General features: G+C 30.7%; 6 protein-coding genes across 10 annotated transcripts; 4 read left to right on the top strand and 2 right to left on the bottom strand.

The window, feature by feature from the left end:
- The first annotated feature begins 1,857 nt into the window (after positions 1-1,857).
- LOC100649540 (PR domain zinc finger protein 13-like) lies at positions 1,858-4,578 on the top strand. The gene is made up of 4 exons (XM_003398091.3): positions 1,858-2,010; positions 2,108-2,357; positions 2,480-3,131; positions 3,310-4,578. Exons 1-4 carry the CDS (start codon positions 1,858-1,860, stop codon positions 3,542-3,544), a joined length of 1,290 nt encoding a protein of 429 aa, XP_003398139.3. The 3' UTR covers positions 3,545-4,578.
- Positions 4,579-4,783: 205 nt separating this feature from the next.
- Positions 4,784-5,892, top strand: LOC100645765 (ATP synthase subunit delta, mitochondrial). The gene is made up of 4 exons (XM_003398470.4): positions 4,784-4,926; positions 5,142-5,270; positions 5,353-5,550; positions 5,657-5,892. The coding sequence occupies exons 2-4, from the start codon at positions 5,151-5,153 to the stop codon at positions 5,822-5,824; spliced, it is 486 nt and encodes a 161-aa protein (XP_003398518.1). The 5' UTR covers positions 4,784-4,926; positions 5,142-5,150; the 3' UTR covers positions 5,825-5,892.
- Positions 5,893-6,049: 157 nt separating this feature from the next.
- LOC100645643 (zinc finger protein 236) lies at positions 6,050-11,570 on the bottom strand. Of its 4 annotated transcripts, XM_048409052.1 has the most exons (8): positions 11,459-11,570; positions 11,285-11,375; positions 11,042-11,196; positions 10,587-10,827; positions 9,850-10,070; positions 9,001-9,283; positions 8,581-8,767; positions 6,050-8,508 (listed from the first exon to the last, which is right to left on the bottom strand). In XM_048409052.1, the coding sequence occupies exons 3-8, from the start codon at positions 11,046-11,048 to the stop codon at positions 6,955-6,957; spliced, it is 2,493 nt and encodes an 830-aa protein (XP_048265009.1). In that variant the 5' UTR covers positions 11,049-11,196; positions 11,285-11,375; positions 11,459-11,570; the 3' UTR covers positions 6,050-6,954. The 4 variants fall into 4 exon arrangements, with proteins under 4 accessions (XP_048265009.1, XP_048265011.1, XP_048265010.1 ...); XM_048409054.1 differs by lacking the exons at positions 10,587-10,827; positions 11,042-11,196; positions 11,285-11,375; positions 11,459-11,570 and adding an exon at positions 9,510-9,524 and having other exon boundaries at positions 9,001-9,394; positions 9,850-9,988; XM_048409053.1 differs by lacking the exons at positions 10,587-10,827; positions 11,042-11,196; positions 11,285-11,375; positions 11,459-11,570 and adding an exon at positions 9,510-9,524 and having other exon boundaries at positions 9,001-9,346; positions 9,850-9,988.
- A 39-nt stretch (positions 11,571-11,609) lies between these two features.
- LOC100645954 (pyridoxal kinase) lies at positions 11,610-13,622 on the top strand. The gene is made up of 7 exons (XM_003398472.4): positions 11,610-11,926; positions 12,142-12,241; positions 12,333-12,476; positions 12,554-12,674; positions 12,740-12,882; positions 12,967-13,146; positions 13,222-13,622. Exons 1-7 carry the CDS (start codon positions 11,834-11,836, stop codon positions 13,341-13,343), a joined length of 903 nt encoding a protein of 300 aa, XP_003398520.1. The 5' UTR covers positions 11,610-11,833; the 3' UTR covers positions 13,344-13,622.
- Positions 13,623-13,801: 179 nt separating this feature from the next.
- Positions 13,802-18,654, bottom strand: LOC100646068 (DNA-directed RNA polymerase III subunit RPC2). Its single transcript, XM_003398473.4, has 16 exons — positions 18,513-18,654; positions 18,281-18,435; positions 18,030-18,206; positions 17,665-17,956; positions 17,431-17,588; positions 17,257-17,362; positions 17,000-17,185; positions 16,784-16,897; positions 16,506-16,706; positions 16,145-16,422; positions 15,941-16,080; positions 15,282-15,874; positions 14,947-15,193; positions 14,710-14,874; positions 14,505-14,635; positions 13,802-14,422 (listed from the first exon to the last, which is right to left on the bottom strand). Exons 1-16 carry the CDS (start codon positions 18,570-18,572, stop codon positions 14,039-14,041), a joined length of 3,387 nt encoding a protein of 1,128 aa, XP_003398521.3. The 5' UTR covers positions 18,573-18,654; the 3' UTR covers positions 13,802-14,038.
- Positions 18,655-18,757: 103 nt separating this feature from the next.
- LOC100646671 (isovaleryl-CoA dehydrogenase, mitochondrial) lies at positions 18,758-21,265 on the top strand. Of its 2 annotated transcripts, XM_048409058.1 has the most exons (9): positions 18,758-18,898; positions 19,178-19,364; positions 19,570-19,659; positions 19,733-19,954; positions 20,011-20,338; positions 20,431-20,524; positions 20,602-20,692; positions 20,773-20,941; positions 21,024-21,265. In XM_048409058.1, the coding sequence occupies exons 2-9, from the start codon at positions 19,224-19,226 to the stop codon at positions 21,155-21,157; spliced, it is 1,269 nt and encodes a 422-aa protein (XP_048265015.1). In that variant the 5' UTR covers positions 18,758-18,898; positions 19,178-19,223; the 3' UTR covers positions 21,158-21,265. The 2 variants fall into 2 exon arrangements, with proteins under 2 accessions (XP_048265015.1, XP_003398526.1); XM_003398478.4 differs by lacking the exon at positions 18,758-18,898 and having other exon boundaries at positions 19,068-19,364.
- The last annotated feature ends 100 nt before the right edge of the window (positions 21,266-21,365 follow it).

The raw sequence follows: 21,365 nt of genomic DNA, 5'->3' as shown, positions 1-21,365 counted from the left end.
TACTTTTTCTCCAACTTATTCTTCGTAATTTATTAATTATTGCAGATTGTTTTACAAATCAGATCGATGCAGAGGGATGACACACGACAGATTGTCTTTTGTTGTATCCGTTAGTGTAAGGTTGTGTCCTTTTTTAAAGGAAGAACGATTCCTTATTGTATTGTATTGTATTGTATAAGTCTGTATACATATACATTAAACTGTATACGTATAAGCAAAAAGAGTACGTTCGCGAAAAGAAGAGAATCGGTCATCGGAGATAAGTCAAAATTCATATTGCAATAGATTAGCTCGCGAGGAGAACGTAAAGATCGAAGAACGATTAGGCAAATCCAAGCGATATCGTTCGATCACGATCTACGCACGCGTGCGAGAAGAATGAGCCACTTAATTTCCTAATCAACAGTTGATTCAGATGCACCTTTCGGCAGCATCCCCCATCCTCCGCATGGGAGCTATGTTGGTTTGCAGCTGAACCAAACAATGTCCTTTCACATGAGGCTTTTATAGCCCCATGAAATACTCAGTCAGAGCCAGCTCCTGGTGACGGCTGCATGACCTGTACGTATCACGTGCACCGTGATCACAACCAAACGCGAAGCAAGATCGACGATGATCGAAGAGAGAAAGTATATAGTCGAAAAGAATAGACGTAGAAGATCTAGCGTTGAATATCGATATTTTGACCAACTATAAATTTATAGCGGTAACCGTGCTGAACCATCGAACGCACATGAGTTCTCTGAAGCTATGAGAAAATAATTAAATGATACGGCGATAAGTGAAATGTTATAGAAATCGGTTCTTATCTACAGGGTTGTAGGTACGATACTCGCATTTACATTGTTCAACTACCTTACAAGAAAATCGCCATATAAGCCAGAGATTATGGAAGACACGTTACCCATAGACAGTAGTCGATTTTAGTGGGTCAAACAATCCGGCGCTGATAATACTTGCGATTAGCTTTGAATAACAAAAAGATCATAACCGTAGGATCTTTATAACTATCGCTTAACCATTACTTTGTACGGTCAAGGATATACTTTTCTCCTTATACCTGTGCTAACAAATTCGTTGAACTTATGTTAAACGTCTCCAAACTAGTAAAAGTACAGCGGACAATAAAAGGAACTATTCTCCCTAATCTTCGTTCCGGAACAGTGATTTTTACTGTATTGTCAGGTAACGACTACCTGAAACAATATATCATCGAGCGAATCTTCGTAGAATAAGTTTCATGAACTTATTCAAATCTACGCATTGACATAAACAATTGCTATAAACAATAACAATATATAATTGTAAATTTACGATAATTATATTGATTTAAATACGTGAATTAATGCGTAAGATATTAATCGATTTACAGAACGAAAATTACTATCTTTTAGCGTAACTGTAAAATAAGGTTCGAAGATAATATCAAAACTGCTAAGTACACCTTGCAGTCCACCTCTAAAATTGCCTTTTCGTTCACTTTTGTTAACCACACCTATACCTACGTTTACACCCCCGATATCTGATAAAGCATCAGGATTCGCAGGAGTCGTAGGTATGTGGACCGCTTTACCCTTGGCCAGTTCTTTAAATACAATTACACGTATACTAACAGTGGTGTGGGGTGTAACGGTGGAGGGGAGCGAGTATCTAACCCCCTAGTACTCAATTCGGGGCACGAACCCACCGAATATTTAAGCCACATGCGGAATGCAGTTCGAACTTAGTTGACAGATCGACATCGTGTTACGATCATCGAGAAACTTTAATACCAACTAAGACCAGTGATCGCCATATCGAAATTGACCTATTGTTTTTACGTGAAATATTATCTAGTGCAGTGACGACAATTTGATGATGGACACTGAAGCGTACAAGAAAATTGCTTTATCTCAAAGATATTTAAACAGACCTATCGTCATAGCTGGGGGGCCCATTGGAAAGGATTCTTCGACGGAAACCATTGATGTGAAAAAACTGTCTGAGAATACTACATCGGGGATTCAATATGTATGTATTAAAAATACAGTTTGTGATATGGAAATGGACTCTCGAAATAGAAAAGCGAATTCGTGTAAATTATTTCAATTGCGTGGATGGATTGCAGGTTGAAGTTATCAATGTGGAAGGTCGTCTGATTTCCGCGGATGGACTCGTGAGCACTTCTTGCTGGTTAAAAATCGTCGAAATTGCAAACGACTGTCAATCCTGTAACGTGCTCTTAATGATTACCGCCGAGGGTGTAATACTGAAAACGATAAGGGACATAATTCCCGGTGAACCATTGCTGATGTGGTTTACCGAAGCTATTCTCGCTATGTTGAATATACCATTCTTGACACCATCTAACATACAAGGTAAAGCATGTATCATCAAATAGGATAGAATATAAATGAAGTGATAGAATCGCGTAATCAGCGGATAAGAATTTTGTAGTTTCGTTCGCGATTGTACCTAAAGGCGTGTATATTGATTTCAGATCAGAATCGCTACATTTGTCACATATGCAACAACTTGTTTGAGTTCCCAAATCCTTTGAAGATACATTTAGCCCTAAAGTGCAATCGACTGGACAGTGATCATCTTTGGTCCGTGCTAGCCAATGAGCTCAGCTTGTCGCCGAGACCAAACTTGTCTCTCACCCTGTTCCCCAATCCGACTTTCAAATTCGAACTGAACAAATTGCCGCAAACTCCGCCTATCAGGATATCACCGACTTCGATAAAAACCTTGGATAATACCGCTCTCCTTGCAAATAGCAATTCATTGGAGTTTTCCGATCATCCCTCTCCATCCTCTTCAAATCCGCTATCTTTTGATTCTTCATCCATGCAAATTTCACCAAACATGTCGACAACAGCATCTTCTATAACGAAAGATGTGCTTCATCGACAGTCTGCTTTCCAACCATACGCAAATCAAAACAACGTCTTTAAGGTCTATCCAGCAAGGAACGAGACTGTTTTAACGCCCTACAATGTTCAACCGACCGCCGCACCGATCAGTACTGACGACCATGCAGCGCAAGTGGAAACGATAGTCAGCAATCTCGGTAAATCGAAGCAAGGACACCTCTGCATTTATTGTGGGAAAGTTTACTCGAGAAAATATGGTTTAAAAATCCACATCAGGCAAGTATAGCTTTCAGAGTTTCGTTTTATCTAGTATCTAACTTACGGGGCCCAAGGTTTCGATTTTCTTCTCAAAGAAATCATTCTCTAATTTCGACCAATTTCTTATCGAAAAGTTTATCATGGAAAATATTCATGGAAAATATTGCCTAATTTTGACCATTCTTTCTATTCATAGAACCCATACCGGTTACAAACCCTTAAAATGCAAATACTGCATGCGACCATTCGGAGATCCTAGCAATTTGAATAAACACGTACGGCTACACGCGGATGGCGAAACACCATACAAGTGTGAATTATGTGGAAAAGTTTTGGTCAGAAGAAGAGATCTCGAGAGGCATTTAAAATCGAGACATCAAGAAAACCTGAACGATAGTACGGATAGTTCGTCTGATGGCACTGAGGTTTGAGTTGATAAAAAGAAGATATTACACGCTACAATGGGCTTATAGAACTCTAATCATCCTTGATGTCAGACACAATTTGCTCGTATGTAATTATAAACGAAATTGCCCATAAACGTCATTTATTTTGTAAATTGTCGAATCGAAGCTGACGTACTAATAGCAGAGCTGGTTTCCTTATGACGAATTTTACGATCAAAAGTTAATTATTTTTTTAATATTCGAAATAATTGTAAATATTTTATTATGTAAATATTTGACTAGAATAGAATAAGAAATTTTAATGAATGCAGGATGTTTAATATAAAAAAAATTATTTAAAGACGCGTCATAGAATATGTGGCGGCACTCGATAAGCAAATACACCACCACTCAATAACTGGTACCAAACGACGGCAGCGTAGTTTAGTGGTTAGAGTCTTAGATTACGAACGTTCGGTACCCGGGTTCAAATATATATATATATAGATTTTTCTTCCACGCATCTAAATTTCAAAGTTACAGTCGAGCTTCGACGTGTTTCATTGATTCTGATAATTATTCGTTATGATACATAAAAGACCGGTTAGAGTACGAGTCTTTGCATTAAAAAATTTTAGGAATAGGGCCATTGTTATCTTAATATGTAATCAAAATATTCTAATGAAATTGTTATTTTATATTTATTGATCGATAAATGTCTGTCATTTCACATTAATATAGCTAAATACCAAACTTTTAAAGTAATTTCTTTAATGCTTTTTTTAAATAGCTAACAAGAAATTAGAACCGTATGTAAAATATGTAAAAATCGGTCATTCTAGATATAAGATGTATTATACAAACTGAATATATTACATAATATGTGACACCGATCTGTATACCTAAAACGTACGTCGCATTTATTTATGTGATCAGAAAATGAAAAATCATAATTGTCAAACATACATGATACCAGCACCTGCTAACACTCGTGAAGAATTAATAACGTTACAGCCATGTACATATATACATACATATGTATATGAACATTGTCTGATTAAATAAATAATTACAAGTAACTCACGTGTGAAGTTTTTTTCTAAATGCAAAAGTTTTGTTAATTTTGCATGTCAGAGACACAGAATTCTTAAATGAATTTCTTAAACACTTTTGTTTCAATCAAGTTAAGTATATTTTCGTTAAGAGAACTTGAATTCGCGCAGCTTTATTTAAATCTAGCAACTGTAGACAATGAAGAGGACGCTACTGAAACATTTCGATAATAACGCCATCGTTTGAGCATAATAGAAACCTTGTCATCTGTATTACTTGGTACTATGTATATGTATTAATTGGTTTGGATTTCGTCTGCCTGCTTGCAGTGACTGATACCAATTTCTACTTACATCTTCAATAATTATCATAACGTAAGTATTTACAATATGGAGGATATTTAAATAAATCTAGAAGATGAGTGTATTGAACTTGCAGTCAAATTTAATTGCCTTCCATATATGTCTCTTTAACTCGTTTAAATGTAAGAGATGGACAATACATGTAGATCGAATTGTGATGTAACCAGTTCCAGTTATCATTTTTATATAATTTTACATAAAACTTCACGAATAATTTTTCGTTACAGTATATTAAAATGGCTACTATCGCACGCAATCTACGCCCTTATTTAAAATATATTCGTAATCAAAAAAGAACTTTCGCCGATGCACCCGTTAGCAATGAAATGAAGTTTACATTGGCTGGGGCTAATCAGGTATAAATGAACACATGGTTTTTTCATGTACATACTCTTTTAAATTTCAATTTTATGAATTTCTAATGAAATTGTGTTATAGGTATTTTATGATGAAAGTGTGGTTAAACAAGTAGATGTACCATCATTTTCTGGTTCTTTTGGTATTTTACCAAAACATGTTCCTACCTTGGCTGTATTGAAACCAGGCGTAGTCACAGTATATGAAGAAGATGGGGCAGTCAAAAAAGTTTTTGTTTCTTCAGGGACAGTTACTATAAATGAAAACAACAGCGTACAGGTATATGTTTGATATATTATATTATTTAAATAAGAGCAGCAAACTGTTAAATAGTTTTTAATGTTATTCTACCCTTAAACATTGTACATTAAAAAAATATTGATAGATTTTAGCGGAAGAAGCTCATCCCCTGGAAAATCTTGATGGGACTGCAGCTAGAGAACTTCTTAGTAAAGCTCAGCAACAGCTTTCATCTGCATCATCGGAACAAGATAAAGCTGAAGCAGCGATTGCCGTTGAAGTTGCAGAAGCTTTAGTACAAGCTGTGCAGTAAACATTGTGCAACCATTGTGTATATATTAAAATATCATTCTGTATAACATTAAATCCTTAGGCAATATATTTTCCATGTTTCTGTCATACTCCTACATGAAAATACAGTAATATTAAAGCTATACAGCTATATTATATATACGCGAACGCGCGTCTGTCGTGTGTATATATATATATGTATGCATACATGTAATCAAACTTATTACAGAAAGAAAATAACAATACGTACTTTTATGTAATAATTTATTACGTGTTAGTAAAATTTTATTTAATCAAACAATTTTTTTTCCATAAGACATACTTTGAAGTACGTTTTGATTTTTTGTTACATTTAACAAGTACTTTTAATACTACAAAGATTAAAAAATTTCTGTGATTTACTTTGCAAGCAATTCAAAAATTCATATATTTAACAACATTAACATTATTTTCATATTTCGTCACACTTTTTTATAATTAACCTCCTTAAGTTGATGAATCGCCTCTCTCCTAAACGTTGTACATTAGAAAACACTTGATAAACAATAAATATTTTATTTTTTTAACTATTAATATGTTTAGTACATCACACACGCGCATGGTCACAAATAATTTATTTTTTTTTAAATACTACATAAATTCATAAATATTGTTGATTCCCAATATTATATGAATTTAAGTATCTTACAACAATCATTATGTATAAGAATTGTATGTACATAGTAATTGCACATTAAAATATGTTATAACGTCTTAATATACAAATATCAAATTTGGCATTTTCGTTTCTTACAATGACATTTTGCTATTTTTTACAACACACAATGCAATTTTTCCTTTCCTATAAACTATTCAAAACTATTCAACAGCGATGTACATTTAAAAACTTTTAAGTAAAAAATCTACAAATAAATTGACATACTTTAAAAATATATAACATTTACATATTGCATCTATATAACAAAATCTTGAAACATAATACAAATATATACACACAGTCCCATACTCTCGATTGTTCTAAACAAAATTTTTAAACATTGACATTTATAAGAAAAATTAGCCTATATATTACGATAAATAACAGATTCTTATTTAATATTTATGTAAAAATATTTCTTTCAACATGACTAGTTACACACTAAAGTATTTGCCTCATTGGTTTTTTGTTAACTGGCACTTCATTAATGGGGATAACAATTTTTCTCTACAACATGTTATACTGTTAGTACTTTTACAGCAATTACGACTGAATACTTTTTGCAATTGCTGTAATGTTTTTAAACAAATCACAACACAACAAGACCCACAACCACCGGGCTCATTGTCGCAAACACATTCGCTTTGTAAACAAGACACTAAATCATCTACTATTTTCGATGAAACGTGCTTTTTAGTAATTTCAGGAATTGTATTGTTTGAGCAATTTTGACAATTTTGTAGATGATCACATTTACAATCAATACATTTGCATATATCTGCTTCGGCTGTAATCTCCTGTAGGATATTTCTACTTTTTTTTATTTTTATTCTATTTTCGCTTTCTTTATCTTTATCGTTCTCTTTACAATATGTGACTTCGGTACATTCGGTATTAATGTTTTCCACGTCTACTAAATTTACATTATTTACTTGTAATGGTTGCAAGTCATTTTCTATCTGTAAAGGATACGGTTCTGGTTCAACTAAGTCGACTAACGAGTGAACCGCTGTTGGAAAAGCGTTCAATTCCGACCAGGACTGCCGCCTTAAAGCAGATGGGGTTGCCAATGCCATGACATCTATCCAGGGAGAAGGTATTTCCTCTTCGGATGCTATGGCTAGTTCAATAGCTTCCGACTGCGTAGTTGTAATAACATTACAATTCAATACATGTTCAACTTCATTAAGAGATCCAGTTCGTAAACTATCATTAATAAATGGTAAATTTCCTATCTCACTATCAAAGAGTTGAGTCTCACTAGAGGAACTAATTATATTTGATACATGACTAGTAACAGAATTTGTGTTGTACAAAGTTGCATTATTGTTTTCAGCAACCGCACTTACATTTGTTTTATTATCATAAACTTTCTTAGCAATAGTATTATCACTTACATATTGTTGCACATCACTTGTAAAATTCGTTCCTTCTGAGATGTGAACAATAGTATTTTGTAGGCCATCTTGTATAATTTTTTGCTCCAAATTTATTGTATTGGACTTATTTGTATTATTTGCCTTGCTATCTTGCACTTTCGTTGAAGGATTAGAACTATATTGTTGATTTTGATCCCGTTGTAAATTTGAATTATTAACTTCATTGAATATTTTAAATTTGTCATAACTTTCATTGTTATTAAAGTTATCAATTGTATGCTCGGTAAAATTATCTATGACAATATTTTCCGACGCAAGAACAGTGACATTTGTTGATTTATTTAAATTTTCAGCATCTTTGTTAGTGATGTTATAATCAAGTTCTTTGGTTAGTCTGTTTTGATTTAAGATATCTATCATATCATTTGTAGAAGATGACTGATCATTTGGATTTTCAATAGATAAATAAGTAATACTTTCCTTATTTTGTGTATTGCTAGAAGATAACGGTATAATGGCATAACATGGCACATTTGTGTTTCTCGACGTTATTTCATCAACATCGATTTCGGTTTTCAATATCTCATTGTTTCTTTGGTTTTTGTAATCATCTTTATTGACTTCATGTTTCTGTAATAAAGTAACACAATATGATAAAAACATTAAAAACTGCATAGTAACCCTGCAAAATTTTTTACGTACCGTTTCGTCGATATCAGTCGTTCTCTTATGAGTCTTCAAGTGACTCTTTAAACTATGAGGTGTGGTGAAGGATCGTTTGCAATTGCCTACAGTACATACATAAGGTCGTTCTCCAGTATGTGTTCTTCTGTGGGTTTTCAAATGATGTGATGCTGTAAAAGCCTTACCACATCCTTTTTCCCTACATCTAAAAAAATAATGTTTTTATCCATTATGCATATTACATGCATATGTAATCTGCTTTATGTAATTCACATTTGATATAAAATAGAAGAGATTATACAAATTGAATAGTGCAAAACCAAATCCATAGTTTTAGTGTTTCGGTTGCAATTGTATAGTAAAATTTCAATAATGTGTGTTTATATTCAGCACATAACTGAAGATGAGAATCAGTTGAAAAGTATAAAAAAAACATACTTGTAAGGTCTTTCTTGAGTATGAGTACGTATATGTTTCTTGAGATCACTTAGAGTAGTGAAAAATTTAACACATCCAGTCTCTTCGCAATTAAATGTGTTGCCACTGTGAAGTCTTTGGTGAGCTCTCAGTCTGTAAAGGGTATTGAATGCTTTTTCACAGCCTTTGTAGTTGCATTCAAATGGTTTCACTTTTGTGTGTACCCTAATATGAATCTTAAGGCTGTACGACGTAAGAAATGCCTTGCCACAACTTGGTTCTGCACATTTAAATCGATACTCGCCTGAAAGTTTTGAGAATTCCTTCCACATAAAAAGTTTGCTGGGCTACCTATTGCTTGCAGTATCTGAAAGCCATGCAGGTCGAAGCGTTCCCTTTATACCAGCATTGATGACTTTATAACCATTAAAAAGTATACATGAAAAGTTTGTAAAACATGAGCAGACTTTATACCTTTTTATTCATTAATAACAAGTACCACACCAATTGATAACATTTCATAAGCTTACCTTATTTTCCTCAGACTTAGCAGGCAAAAAGAAGGAAAGACAAATTAATATAATACATTATATTACAAGCATAACATGCAAAGCATATAATAATTTTATTTTATTACACAAATAAATAAGATAAGAATAATTTTAAAGCATTATTATTGATATTTTAAATAATTGAGAAGTGTAAAATAAAATTATCATGACATGCTGCTACATATAAAGCACATTAGATATTAATAATATAAAAGATGTTTTTATTCCTTATTTATACAAATTTAGTAAAAATTAACTTTTTATGAAAAATCTATGTTTTATTCATAAATTAAGATATATTCATATATAAAACTTTTACCTTTATGTGTTTTCATGTGGGTACGTAGATTACCAACTGTACTATATGTCCTATTACAGCCTTCATATTCACAGGTATATCGACCAATATGCTTCTGATTTGCATCTGGAACTATGCTTTGAATTGCAGTAGTTGTATGTGAAGATTTACTTGTTGAAATATCATCTCGGCCAGAATGGATACGCATATAAATTTCATGAGGATTGATTGAATGTATTGACCTATATCAATATATATTTATATACATATATGTCATGCCTACAATTGTATTTACATTATTAATAAAAATACTTTGAATGATAAAATATTAATTGCCACACAATAATACAAAAGTATACGAAATTATTAAAATAGTAACACAAATTATTAAATATAAAATACACTTAATACCTAAAACTGAAAAAATATATTCTGAACTATAATTGAAAGAAGATGAAATTAATTAAATTTTGTATAATTAAATATATTCAATAAAAACACCAATAATGTATAAAGGACTTTCGTTCACTGTATAAATACAAAATTTTATATTGAAAAGCAAAAATCTAATTTCAAAATACGTTATATATCTTATATCCTTATAAGGATGTCATACAAAACACTGTTTGCTGTTACAAATTAAGAGGTTAGTAATTTATATCTTACTCACTGATTTTCTAATATTTATATCTAGCTCATATAAAGGAAGTTTGTATTATAAACAAAGTAATAAATATTAAAAGTTTATGTGATCTTACTCGGTAACATTATTATTTGATAGCTTTTCGTCTATAGGAGCATCGTCATCGGAATACTTCTCGTAATCAAACACACCACTTTCTTCATACACTTTCCCAAAACTGGTTAAATCTAAACTATCATCCAGACAATCTTGAAGATCATGTGTCACGAGAATGTTATTAAAGTTCTCTTCGATATCATCGGCATTCCCGATTTCTTGAAATTTTTCGCCTTCCCACGCCGCCATACTTTTCTTAGCTGTACAAACAAATCATGAAATAACATTAAAATAGATACGTTATTAGAAATACTACAATTTTTTTAAGTTACTCGATCGTTACAGTAAATTTTTTCTTTACCATCAGCCATATAATATATATTTATTCTAAAAAAATGTACTCTTTCAATAATTATTAAAATGTAATATTTATATGTTATATAAAAATACACTAAGATGTATAAAATACTATACCTTGCATTGCATTTGATTTTAAATATAATTACTATGGCGATACATATTATAATCTGATTTTGTATCAAATATTTCCTCTCTGATGGAATCGAATCGGTAACGTTGAAATTGACACAAAAATGGTCAGAATGTCATCAGCGTAGACGGCTCCAAAACTTTCAGAATATGCAACAGAGAAATACATTAGATGCTAGGTCTTATATATTTTATATATTTTTATATGCTAAAATTACGAGATATTACGTGTACTTGCTACATATTACATCTAAAAAAAGATTTGTCACATCGAAAACAGCCTCGATAAAGGATTCAATGTACCAATAATAATGAAATACTGAAAGATAGCAAAAAATATTATGCATTTTCGAAGCAATATATAAATATATATATGTATAATAAAGTATTTAGTGACACTACTTTTTTTTAGTGATATAAACATAGAGGTAGAGAAAGATGTGAAAAAGTGATATAGGAATAGAAGAAGAACACTGCATAGAGACCTCTTGCGTCCTTGTCTAATAACACATGCACACTCGTATCTGATCAACGAGCAACGTTAGTGTCATGCCTGATTAGACAAGAATAGAAGACGCCTCTATGTAACGTTCTCTTTCCATTCTTATATCGCATCCGCTTGCACGATAGTATATGACTTGCGTATTCTTTTGCGTATCTTTATATCTCTCTGGATTAAATGAGTGTGAGGTGCAAACAAATTATACCAAAAGATAGTATTGAATAGGTAGTTTTACCACGTTTTGTGAATTGTATTTAAATATCACCTGATCAAGCATGTGTTTTAAAAAAACGCCACGAATTCTTTCGATACAAAGTCATGTAGTATCTGGTTACGTTGGTAATAAAAGTGCAGTATTTCCTTTACAGGTAAATAATATGTTTTTTATTATATAAACCATATTTTTATCACCGTCTTATCACCAGTATTTTATCAGTAAGTTCATTCTTTCGTACTTTAAGAATGATTTTCATGCTTCATTGCATGTTTATTTAATAATTACATGAATAATATTTTTAACAATAAAGTTGCAAACGCTTGGACACAGAATAAAAAATATAAAATCATAATCTGTTCTATTTAGCTGTTGGGCTTTGAAGTGGATGCAATTAATTCTGTTCAGCTTTCCAATCATACTGGCTACAAGGTCTTTAAAGGCCAAGTACTAAATGACAAAGATTTAGGTAAGATAAAATTTGTTTAAAGAATGTGATCAATAAAAAAAATAGCGTAAATATTTGTTAAATTTACAAGTTACCTATAATTACTTTACAGAGGAGTTAATAAATGGTTTAGTACAAAATAATTTAGATAATTATACTCATTTACTTACTGGATATGTTGGTTCTCCTTCATTTTTAAAAAAAATAGCAGAAGTAGTTCGTATATTGAAATGTAAAAATCCAAATCTTATATACGGTAAATAATTTACATAAATAATTACGTAATAATATTTGTTAATAATATCATATTACTAATCATACACTTAATAAAAGTATGTGATCCTGTTATGGGAGATAATGGAAAAATGTACGTTCCTGAAACATTGAAAGAAATTTATAGAGAAGAAATAGTACCATTGGCTGATATTGTAGTACCAAATCACTTTGAATTGGAGTAAGTTATAGACAGTGATAAATCTAATATAAATTAAATGTATAATATCATTTTAATTATTATAGATTATTAAGTAACATAAAAATCAATACAATGTCTGAATTACAAGATGCTGTAACTGTATTGCATAAAATTGGCCCCCAAACAGTAGCTGTCTCATCAACAGAAATTAATGATAAACTAACAGCAATAATTAGTACAAATAAAGGTAATGAAGTAATTAAAATTGACACTTAGACTAAATAAAATTTTTGAAAATATCAAATTTATATAAAATTTATTTTAATTTCAGAGAATAAATTAATAAAAATCAATATTCCGAAAATACCAGCTAGTTTCACAGGTTCTGGAGATCTTTTTGCTGCTCTATTTTTAGCTCACACATATTTGCAAAATGATATGAAAACTGCCATTGAAAAAACTGTAAATTCTTTATACAGTGTCCTACTAAAAACTTATGAATATTCTAAAGGTATTTGTACTTCATCGTTTCCTTATATGAAGATATAAAAAAAATGGTAATAACTTTTTTCAAAATTTTTATTAGCATGTCAAGATAAAGAATCTCAATTTGCAAGAAAAATTGAATTAAAATTAATACAAAGCAAGAATTATATTGAAACTCCAGAAATTTGTTTGTTTGCTGAAGTAATTGTATCAACAAATTAAATGATCAAAACCTATTTGCTAATATATTATACATATATGCAGTAAGCTTTCCACTAGTTAAAATTATAAAATAACTTGTTGATTACATTTTTTATATATAAGAATGTGTGTATATGTATATAAGTTACATATATAGTACACTACAAATGATATGATTTAATTGATTCAAAGAAATCTATGTTTTAATGTCTTCCAGTGAAAAAGATGATTACTTGACATATTTTTATAACTGTATATACTTATAAATAACTTGACGAATAAAAAATACTTTTATCAAAATTTCAGCGAAATTAAATTACACACACAGATACTGTGAATATATAGAATGGCCCAGTTAAATGGGATCACCTGAATATCTTAAGCTATTTCAAGGATCACATTTTCACAACAGTGAAAGTGATTTTTTTTCATGATCATCCTTTTACAGGTTTTCAAAGTCATCAGAACTTTTAGATAGAATTATTTATTATTTATTATATTATTATAATTATATTAGATATCCTTATAGAGGGTGAAAAAACAAGTTCAGCGACCTGAATATTTACAATATTGAGATAATATTTAGATAATATTGGATATTGTGGCTAAATTGTGGCAAATATGTAATATTTAATTATTTAGGCAGATATTTAGGCGATCGCATTTAACTGAGTTACCCTGTATTTACATATGAACATCAGTAACCTTGATTCAAACTACTCACAATAATTTTTTAATGTTAAACGAGGTACAATGTTCATAGATTGAAGTTCTTGGAAAAGTAACTTGCAAGCATAGGGCATAGAAATCGTAGACACACATGAACTAGAACGACAACTGTGACACCAACCACTATATGCCATCAAACCACATTTGTTACATACATCAACATCAAATGCATCGCTGGATATCATGAGTCTTTCTATTAACATCATACTAGCACCATATCCGATTAAACAATCCCGTTCCATTTCACCTAATCTTAAACCACCTTCTTTGGCTCGACCTTCCGTTGGTTGACGCGTTAACACAGCTCTTGGTCCTCGTGATCGAGCATGCATTTTATCTTGTACCATATGTTTCAATTTTTGATAATATACCTATGTTTTAAGTTATATCCTTATAATAATGTACATGATCAATATTAAATTGAAATTAAAAATTAAGATATTATCGACTTACTGGTCCAGAATAAATATACGCTTGTAATGGTTCACCTGTAATACCAGAGTAGAAGATATCTTTGCCCAAATAATTATAACCATGCTTTACCAATTCGTTACAAACATCTTTAACTTTTGAGCCTCCAAATGCTAAATAAAAATGAGAATTGTTATAAATTGGTATTTTAAAAAATTATTAAAACAGTAATTTCTTATTGTTGTACCTGTGCCATAATGAAATTCTCCTTTTATAACACCAGCTTTACCAGCGAGCAATTCTATCAATTTCCCAACTGTCATACGTGAAGGAAAACCATGTGGATTCATTATCATATCAGGACATATACCATAATCATTAAATGGCATATCCTCCTGTTCCACAATTAACCCTGTGTATAAAGGTCAATAGTAATATTAATATACTTGCAAAATTAAATGATAAAGTATGTGTAAATACATACCAGTTACACCCTTCTGTCCATGTCGACTACTAAATTTGTCACCTATCTCAGGTCGTCGAGTTTGTCGCAATAATAATTTAATTAAAAATGCATCTTCTGCATTACTGGAAATCATAACCTTCTCAACATAAGCAGGAACAGGTCCTTTAAAAACAACTGGGACATCTTTGTATTCTGTTTGCGTTTGAACATTACCAGCATTCACTGGACCTATATTTGCGGCCGGCGATGATTTATTTACCATTACCTACAAAAAGTAAAAATATATGAACTTGCTAATTATGTAAATATATGCAATTCAGCTTGCTTGTTACTATCAATGTTTAAAACTATACCTTTCTATTTTCCACCATTTCTCCAGGTGCAGCAATTCCATCACTATCGATTATGTCATGTTTCCAAACAGGTTTCTTTGTATTGGAATCAATCAATGGACCCATTATTCGATCGTATGTCTGATTTGCGTATCTTTTTAATGTACATTTTGCATTTCGATATATTAAACATCTACCAAATCCTCTATCAATTGAAGCCTTGTTTAAAATAAGAGCATCTTCAATATCGTAGCCACTATAGGACATAACAGCTACTGTTGCATTTTGACCAGCAGGTAGTTTATCAAAGTTTATTAGTTCTATTGTTCGGGATTTAACCATAGGTGTTTGAGGATAAACTAAATTATACATCAATGTATCGATGCGATTACGTTGATTATAACCAATAGTTCCCATTGCTTGTTTTCCCATAGCACATTGATAAGTATTTCTTGGACTTTGATTGTGATGTGGATATGGTACTAGACCAGCACAAACACCAAGTAATGTAAATGGCTCAATTTCTAAATGTGTTGTCTTCTCATTAATGTGTGATTCATTGAATGCAATAGAACTATCATTTTCTTCGTTCACATCCAAATATTCAATTAAACCTAATAATAATGTCATAATATTATTAAAAACATGACAGAATTTTGTTTCTTATATTTTTTACTAACCTTCTTGTAAAAAATCTTCGAAACTTCGTATTCCTTGTTCAAGTAGTTTTATATGATTTTCTTGTATTAGTGGATTGCCATTCTGTACAATAATGTATGGTCTACATAATCGTCCCCCATCAGAACTAATTTGAATACACCTATGAACATTGTAACAATTGTACAAAATTGTAATGTCATGTATAAATTTGAGATAAATATTACCTATGCTGGTGCTGTGTATGTATAGAAACGAAACCATTGATTAGACCTTTCCTTCGTAATAATCTAAAAACATTTACTAGTCTCTGATAATTCTTTACTATACCCAGGATATTGCCATTTAAAAATACCATGTAAACTTTCTTATTATTGATTTCTTCTCCACCAAGTATATTAACGTTTTCAACTCCTAAGTTAAAAGCCAATCTAACAATTGGTTCTTCATCAATTTCAGTTGTGATATGTGTCATTAGAGCTAGATTTTTAACTAAACCACAACCCTATAAAAAGTATTGTATAAATAATTTTATATATCACAATTAATAATCTTGAATTGAAGTATATATATGGAAGTAAAACTCACTTCCCCTTCAGGAGTATCACTAGGACAGAGCATTCCCCATTGAGATGGTTGCAAAGATCGAGGACCAGATACTTTCCTGGTTTTTTCAAATTGAGAATTAACACGTGTCATCATACCAAGTGCAGAAATATAAGAAAGTCTAGACAACACTTGCGTAACCCCATGTCGTTCCATTTTAAATCGTTTAATCGTCCAATTACCCTGTTTAATATATTTTTTGTATGTAATCTGATATTAACATACTTTTATCTATATATTGAATTTAGTTATTTACTCACAGATGATATGGCAAAAGCCAATCCATTGGTAATCTGGTCTTGTCTCATATGTTTTACGATGTCAAATTGTGCAGCCTTAATTTTTGGTATATTTTTATCAGCTATTTGTTTTAACTGCAAACATTAAATATCATAATAAATATAATACAATACAATACAATATTAAATATCATAATTTGAATTATGATCCTTATTTAATATTATCCTATATCATACCTCCCAATTAAATCTTTTAAATAAATCTTCAAACATTAAAGACAACAAAGAACCAGCCAGTTCTAATCGTTTATTTCCGTAATAATCTCTATCATCTACAAGTTTTCCATCAGATTGTGCTTTCATAACTTTACGAATCATTAAAGCAATGTAGGTTGCCTTCATTTTAAAATTAAAATCTATAACCTGTAACACCAAATATCATAGTAATACCGTTTTAGATATTATATTATGATTATAATTACTAAATTACTAACAGGAACATGCGACAAAATATTGGTTGCCAATATATCCTTCATTTCATCCGTAACACTAGATTTTATGACTGAATACCTTTTTTGCTTTCTTTTATTGCTAAGAAACCTGAAACAATGCATGTAATCAATGTTCATAATATATATTAATACTTCTTATACTTTTTAATGAAATACCTTAATGCTTGATTTTGAGCAAATACATTTAAAACGTGACATTCTTCTAAAGTGGGTGCAAACTTTTTCATAAATTCTTCTTCTGTACCAATAAGTTGCATGATTTCTTGATCACTTACAATTCCCATTGCTTTAAATATTATTGTCACAGGTATATCCTATATACAACAATACAATTATATTTCATTAAACGTTATTCACACAAATTTTACTACATAACTGCAATGTACGTACATCTTGAAAAATGTTATGTCTCATGTAATATCTTCCACCTTTTCCTACTATGTTAGTCTTGGTTTTTCTTTCATGAGTGGAACTATTACAAGATGCTACAATACACCCCTTACTATCTTCCTCTAAAATAATTCTATTTCTAAGCATTTGTTCCTGTATCAAAATTACTTTCTCTTGACCATTCACTATAAAATAACCACCAGGATCATGTGGACATTCATTCATCTTTGACAATTCAAAATGCGATTTACCAGTTAATACACAATTTGAACTTCTTAACATTATAGGCATTCTAGGAAAGTAACAGTTAATTCAGTTCATATTGTTTAATTATTAATAGTTCAAAGATATTTATTAGTTTATACCTGCCAATCAGTAAATTATTTTTAATTATTGGTTGGTGACCTCTTATATATTCAATATCAACTGTAATTGGAGCCGAATAATTTAAATCCCTTAAACGACATTCATGTGGAGTAGTAGAACGTGTTACATTAAAACCTTCCTCAACATCTGGTAGACCTACATGAACGTTCAAATATCTACAAAAGAAAATAATGTAGTAAATGGTGCAATATAATAGTGCATAATTAATATGTAAGATAATATTGCTTACTTTACATAAAATAAAGGATCCGCATCACTAAGTACTTTCTCATTTGCTTTTATAATTTTTTTTATCTCTACATTTATGAAGTAGTTAAAAGAATCAATATGTTGCTTAACTAAACCTTTTCCCTTGAGGAAGGCAGGCACAAGTTTCCACTTATCCTATAAAAAAGTAATTTTATAATTAATTGCTTATAATAAATTTTGTTAAATAAACCACAGTCTAACCTCCTTCATACCTGAATATGTTTTACTACTTTATTATATTTTGTTTCCGACTTAATCTTCATTTCTCCCATCTTTCTGTTTATGAAAAGTATAAATTATAACGTAAGAATTAAAACAACTTGATGAAGAAATAATTTCGCTACTACACTTTCTTAACCTATACTTCATCGAATCATATTCATCTGATTGTTGCGATATTGTAACGTAATAGAAGTCTATAAAAATTATTGATTGTATGTAATAAAATAAAATAGGAAAAAAAAATGGATTTGTGAACTGTAATATTTTGCTATGATGTTGATGTTAGATATGAACTACGTTTAAAGTGCACTCAAATTTAACGTAATATAATATACGCCAGTTGTAAGCGCTGTGCGCGAGCCATGTTAGATTCTAAGTATGTACATATTACTTTACATGTAAAATTTATGTTAGTTTTTAGATACATTATCAAAAAATTTATGTTAATATTTCATAAAATATTAAAACGAAAATATGATAACAATTTTATTTATGTAAATACATACAAATATATATAATTTTGTGAAGAAAATATCTGATATATATTTATATATATTAATTAGTACATATTTAGTAGTATTACTGATTAAATGTAAAATAGTAGATAAGAAAACTATCATACATATATATATATACCGCCAAAGTTGCCTTTCAGTCTTATATATACACAATTCTGAAATCCATAGTAAATATTTAAAAACATGGAGTTTTATACTAATAAATTTATGAGACCCCTCTTATCGAAGTTCTTAAAGTTAAATAATAAATTTAATGTGAGATATTCTTCAAAATATTATACAGTAGATGACAATATCTTTGGACTAGACAAAGAACAGAAAGAGGTTAGTAAAATTAGAATAGAATTCGAATTGAGTGATTATACGTACATACTAACATTGTTAAAATGATGTTTGGAACAAATCATTTTTTAATAATCTACGTTAATCTTATAACCGAAGTCTGATCTTTTCCATTTACATCATTTATTGAATTCAATTAACACAGATACGAGTATTAATAAAAATAAATCATGTTTGCTTTTTGTAGCTTCGACAATTAATATTTAATTTTGCACAAAAGGAGCTTGCTCCAAAAGCGGCTGAGATCGATAAAAAGAATAATTTCGACGACCTCCGTGTAAGTAAGAGAACATTAAAGGAAGCATGAAATATTGTTTTAGCTATATTAATTATTTAGAAATTATTTCCAGGAATTTTGGAAGAAACTTGGCAAATTAGGTTTATTAGGAATAACAGCAAAATCTGAATACGGTGGTACAGGTGGTACGTATTTAGATAATATTATCGTTATAGAGGAATTGAGCAGGGCATCAGGTGCCATAGGTCTTAGTTATGGCGCTCATTCAAACTTGTGCATTAATCAAATTCACAGAAATGGGACGGAAGAGCAAAAGTACAAATATTTACCAAAGGTAATGTCCGAATTTATATCTAACGTGTAATCTTGTTATGTATATACCTTTTATAGTTATGTAGCGGAGAACATATCGGGGCACTTGCGATGTCAGAATCGACATCTGGATCTGACGTAATTTCTATGAAATTGCAAGCCGAAAAAAAGGGTGACTACTACATTTTAAACGGCCATAAATTTTGGATCACAAATGGCCCCGATGCTGATACTTTTGTCGTTTATGCGAAAACGGATCCAAATGCGGCTAAACCGCAACACGGTGTTACGGCATTTATCATAGAACGAGGTTTTGAAGGTTTTAGTACTGCTCAAAAGTTAGATAAATTAGGTATGCGAGGTTCCAACACTGGTGAACTTGTATTCGAAGATTGTAAAGTTCCTGGTAATTTATATATAATAAAATAATATAATAATTATATATAATAATAACTTATACGATTTTGACATATTCTGTTCATAAATGAATAATTACAGTTACAAATATACTCGGCGAAGTAAACAAAGGCGTTTACGTACTATTTAGCGGTCTAGATTTGGAACGACTAACATTATCAGCGGGGCCTTTAGGGTAAGATCTTTTATTTTAGATTAAGATAATGTATTAAGTTTTATAAAGTTATTATATTTTGATATGTTACGTGTTAGACTTATTCAGGCTTGTTGCGACGTGGCATTTGATTATGCACATACGAGGACACAATTTGGGAAACGAATAGCAGAATTTCAAATGATCCAAGTATAAAATTAGTTTTTCTTCTTGTTCACAAGTTCTATACTCGAAATTTCTAAAAGTTCAAATTGATATTAATATTTCAGGAAAAAATAGCAAATATGTATACAAGTTTAAGTGTTTGTAGAAATTATTTGTATTCTGTAGCTAGATCTTGCGATGCAGGATATATAAACCGAAAAGATTGTGCCGCGGTCATACTTTACATAGCCGAGTGTGCTACTAATGCTGCATTGAATGCAATTCAGATACTTGGTAAATTATTCATAATGTCAATTTCCGATAAAAATTTATTAATTTAAAATGTTTCTTGAAATGCATAGAAGAATTCTTTTAGGTGGAAATGGCTACATAAATGATTATCCGACTGGAAGATTTTTAAGAGACGCCAAATTATATGAAATTGGCGCTGGTACCAGTGAAATTCGTCGAATGGTAATTAGTAGAGCGATTAGCGAAGAATATTCATAGACCTAAATTTTAACACTCTTTTGAATCTCTCGAAAGAATTGTACTAAATAATTTGTAAAAAATAATGTATATTCTATATTAAATTTGTATATCAGTTTGCAACATTAACATCTATTCGTATATCGTCAATCTATCTACGTCAACAGTGGAGTTATTTAACATTTTTAAGGTTTCCTCCTTCATACAATTAGCTCCGTTCCTATCGGCA

Source organism: Bombus terrestris, chromosome 10, assembly GCF_910591885.1.
Source record: "Bombus terrestris chromosome 10, iyBomTerr1.2, whole genome shotgun sequence".
Classification (NCBI taxonomy): Eukaryota; Metazoa; Arthropoda; class Insecta; order Hymenoptera; family Apidae; genus Bombus; species Bombus terrestris.
This window is presented reverse-complemented; position numbering and strand designations above follow the sequence as displayed.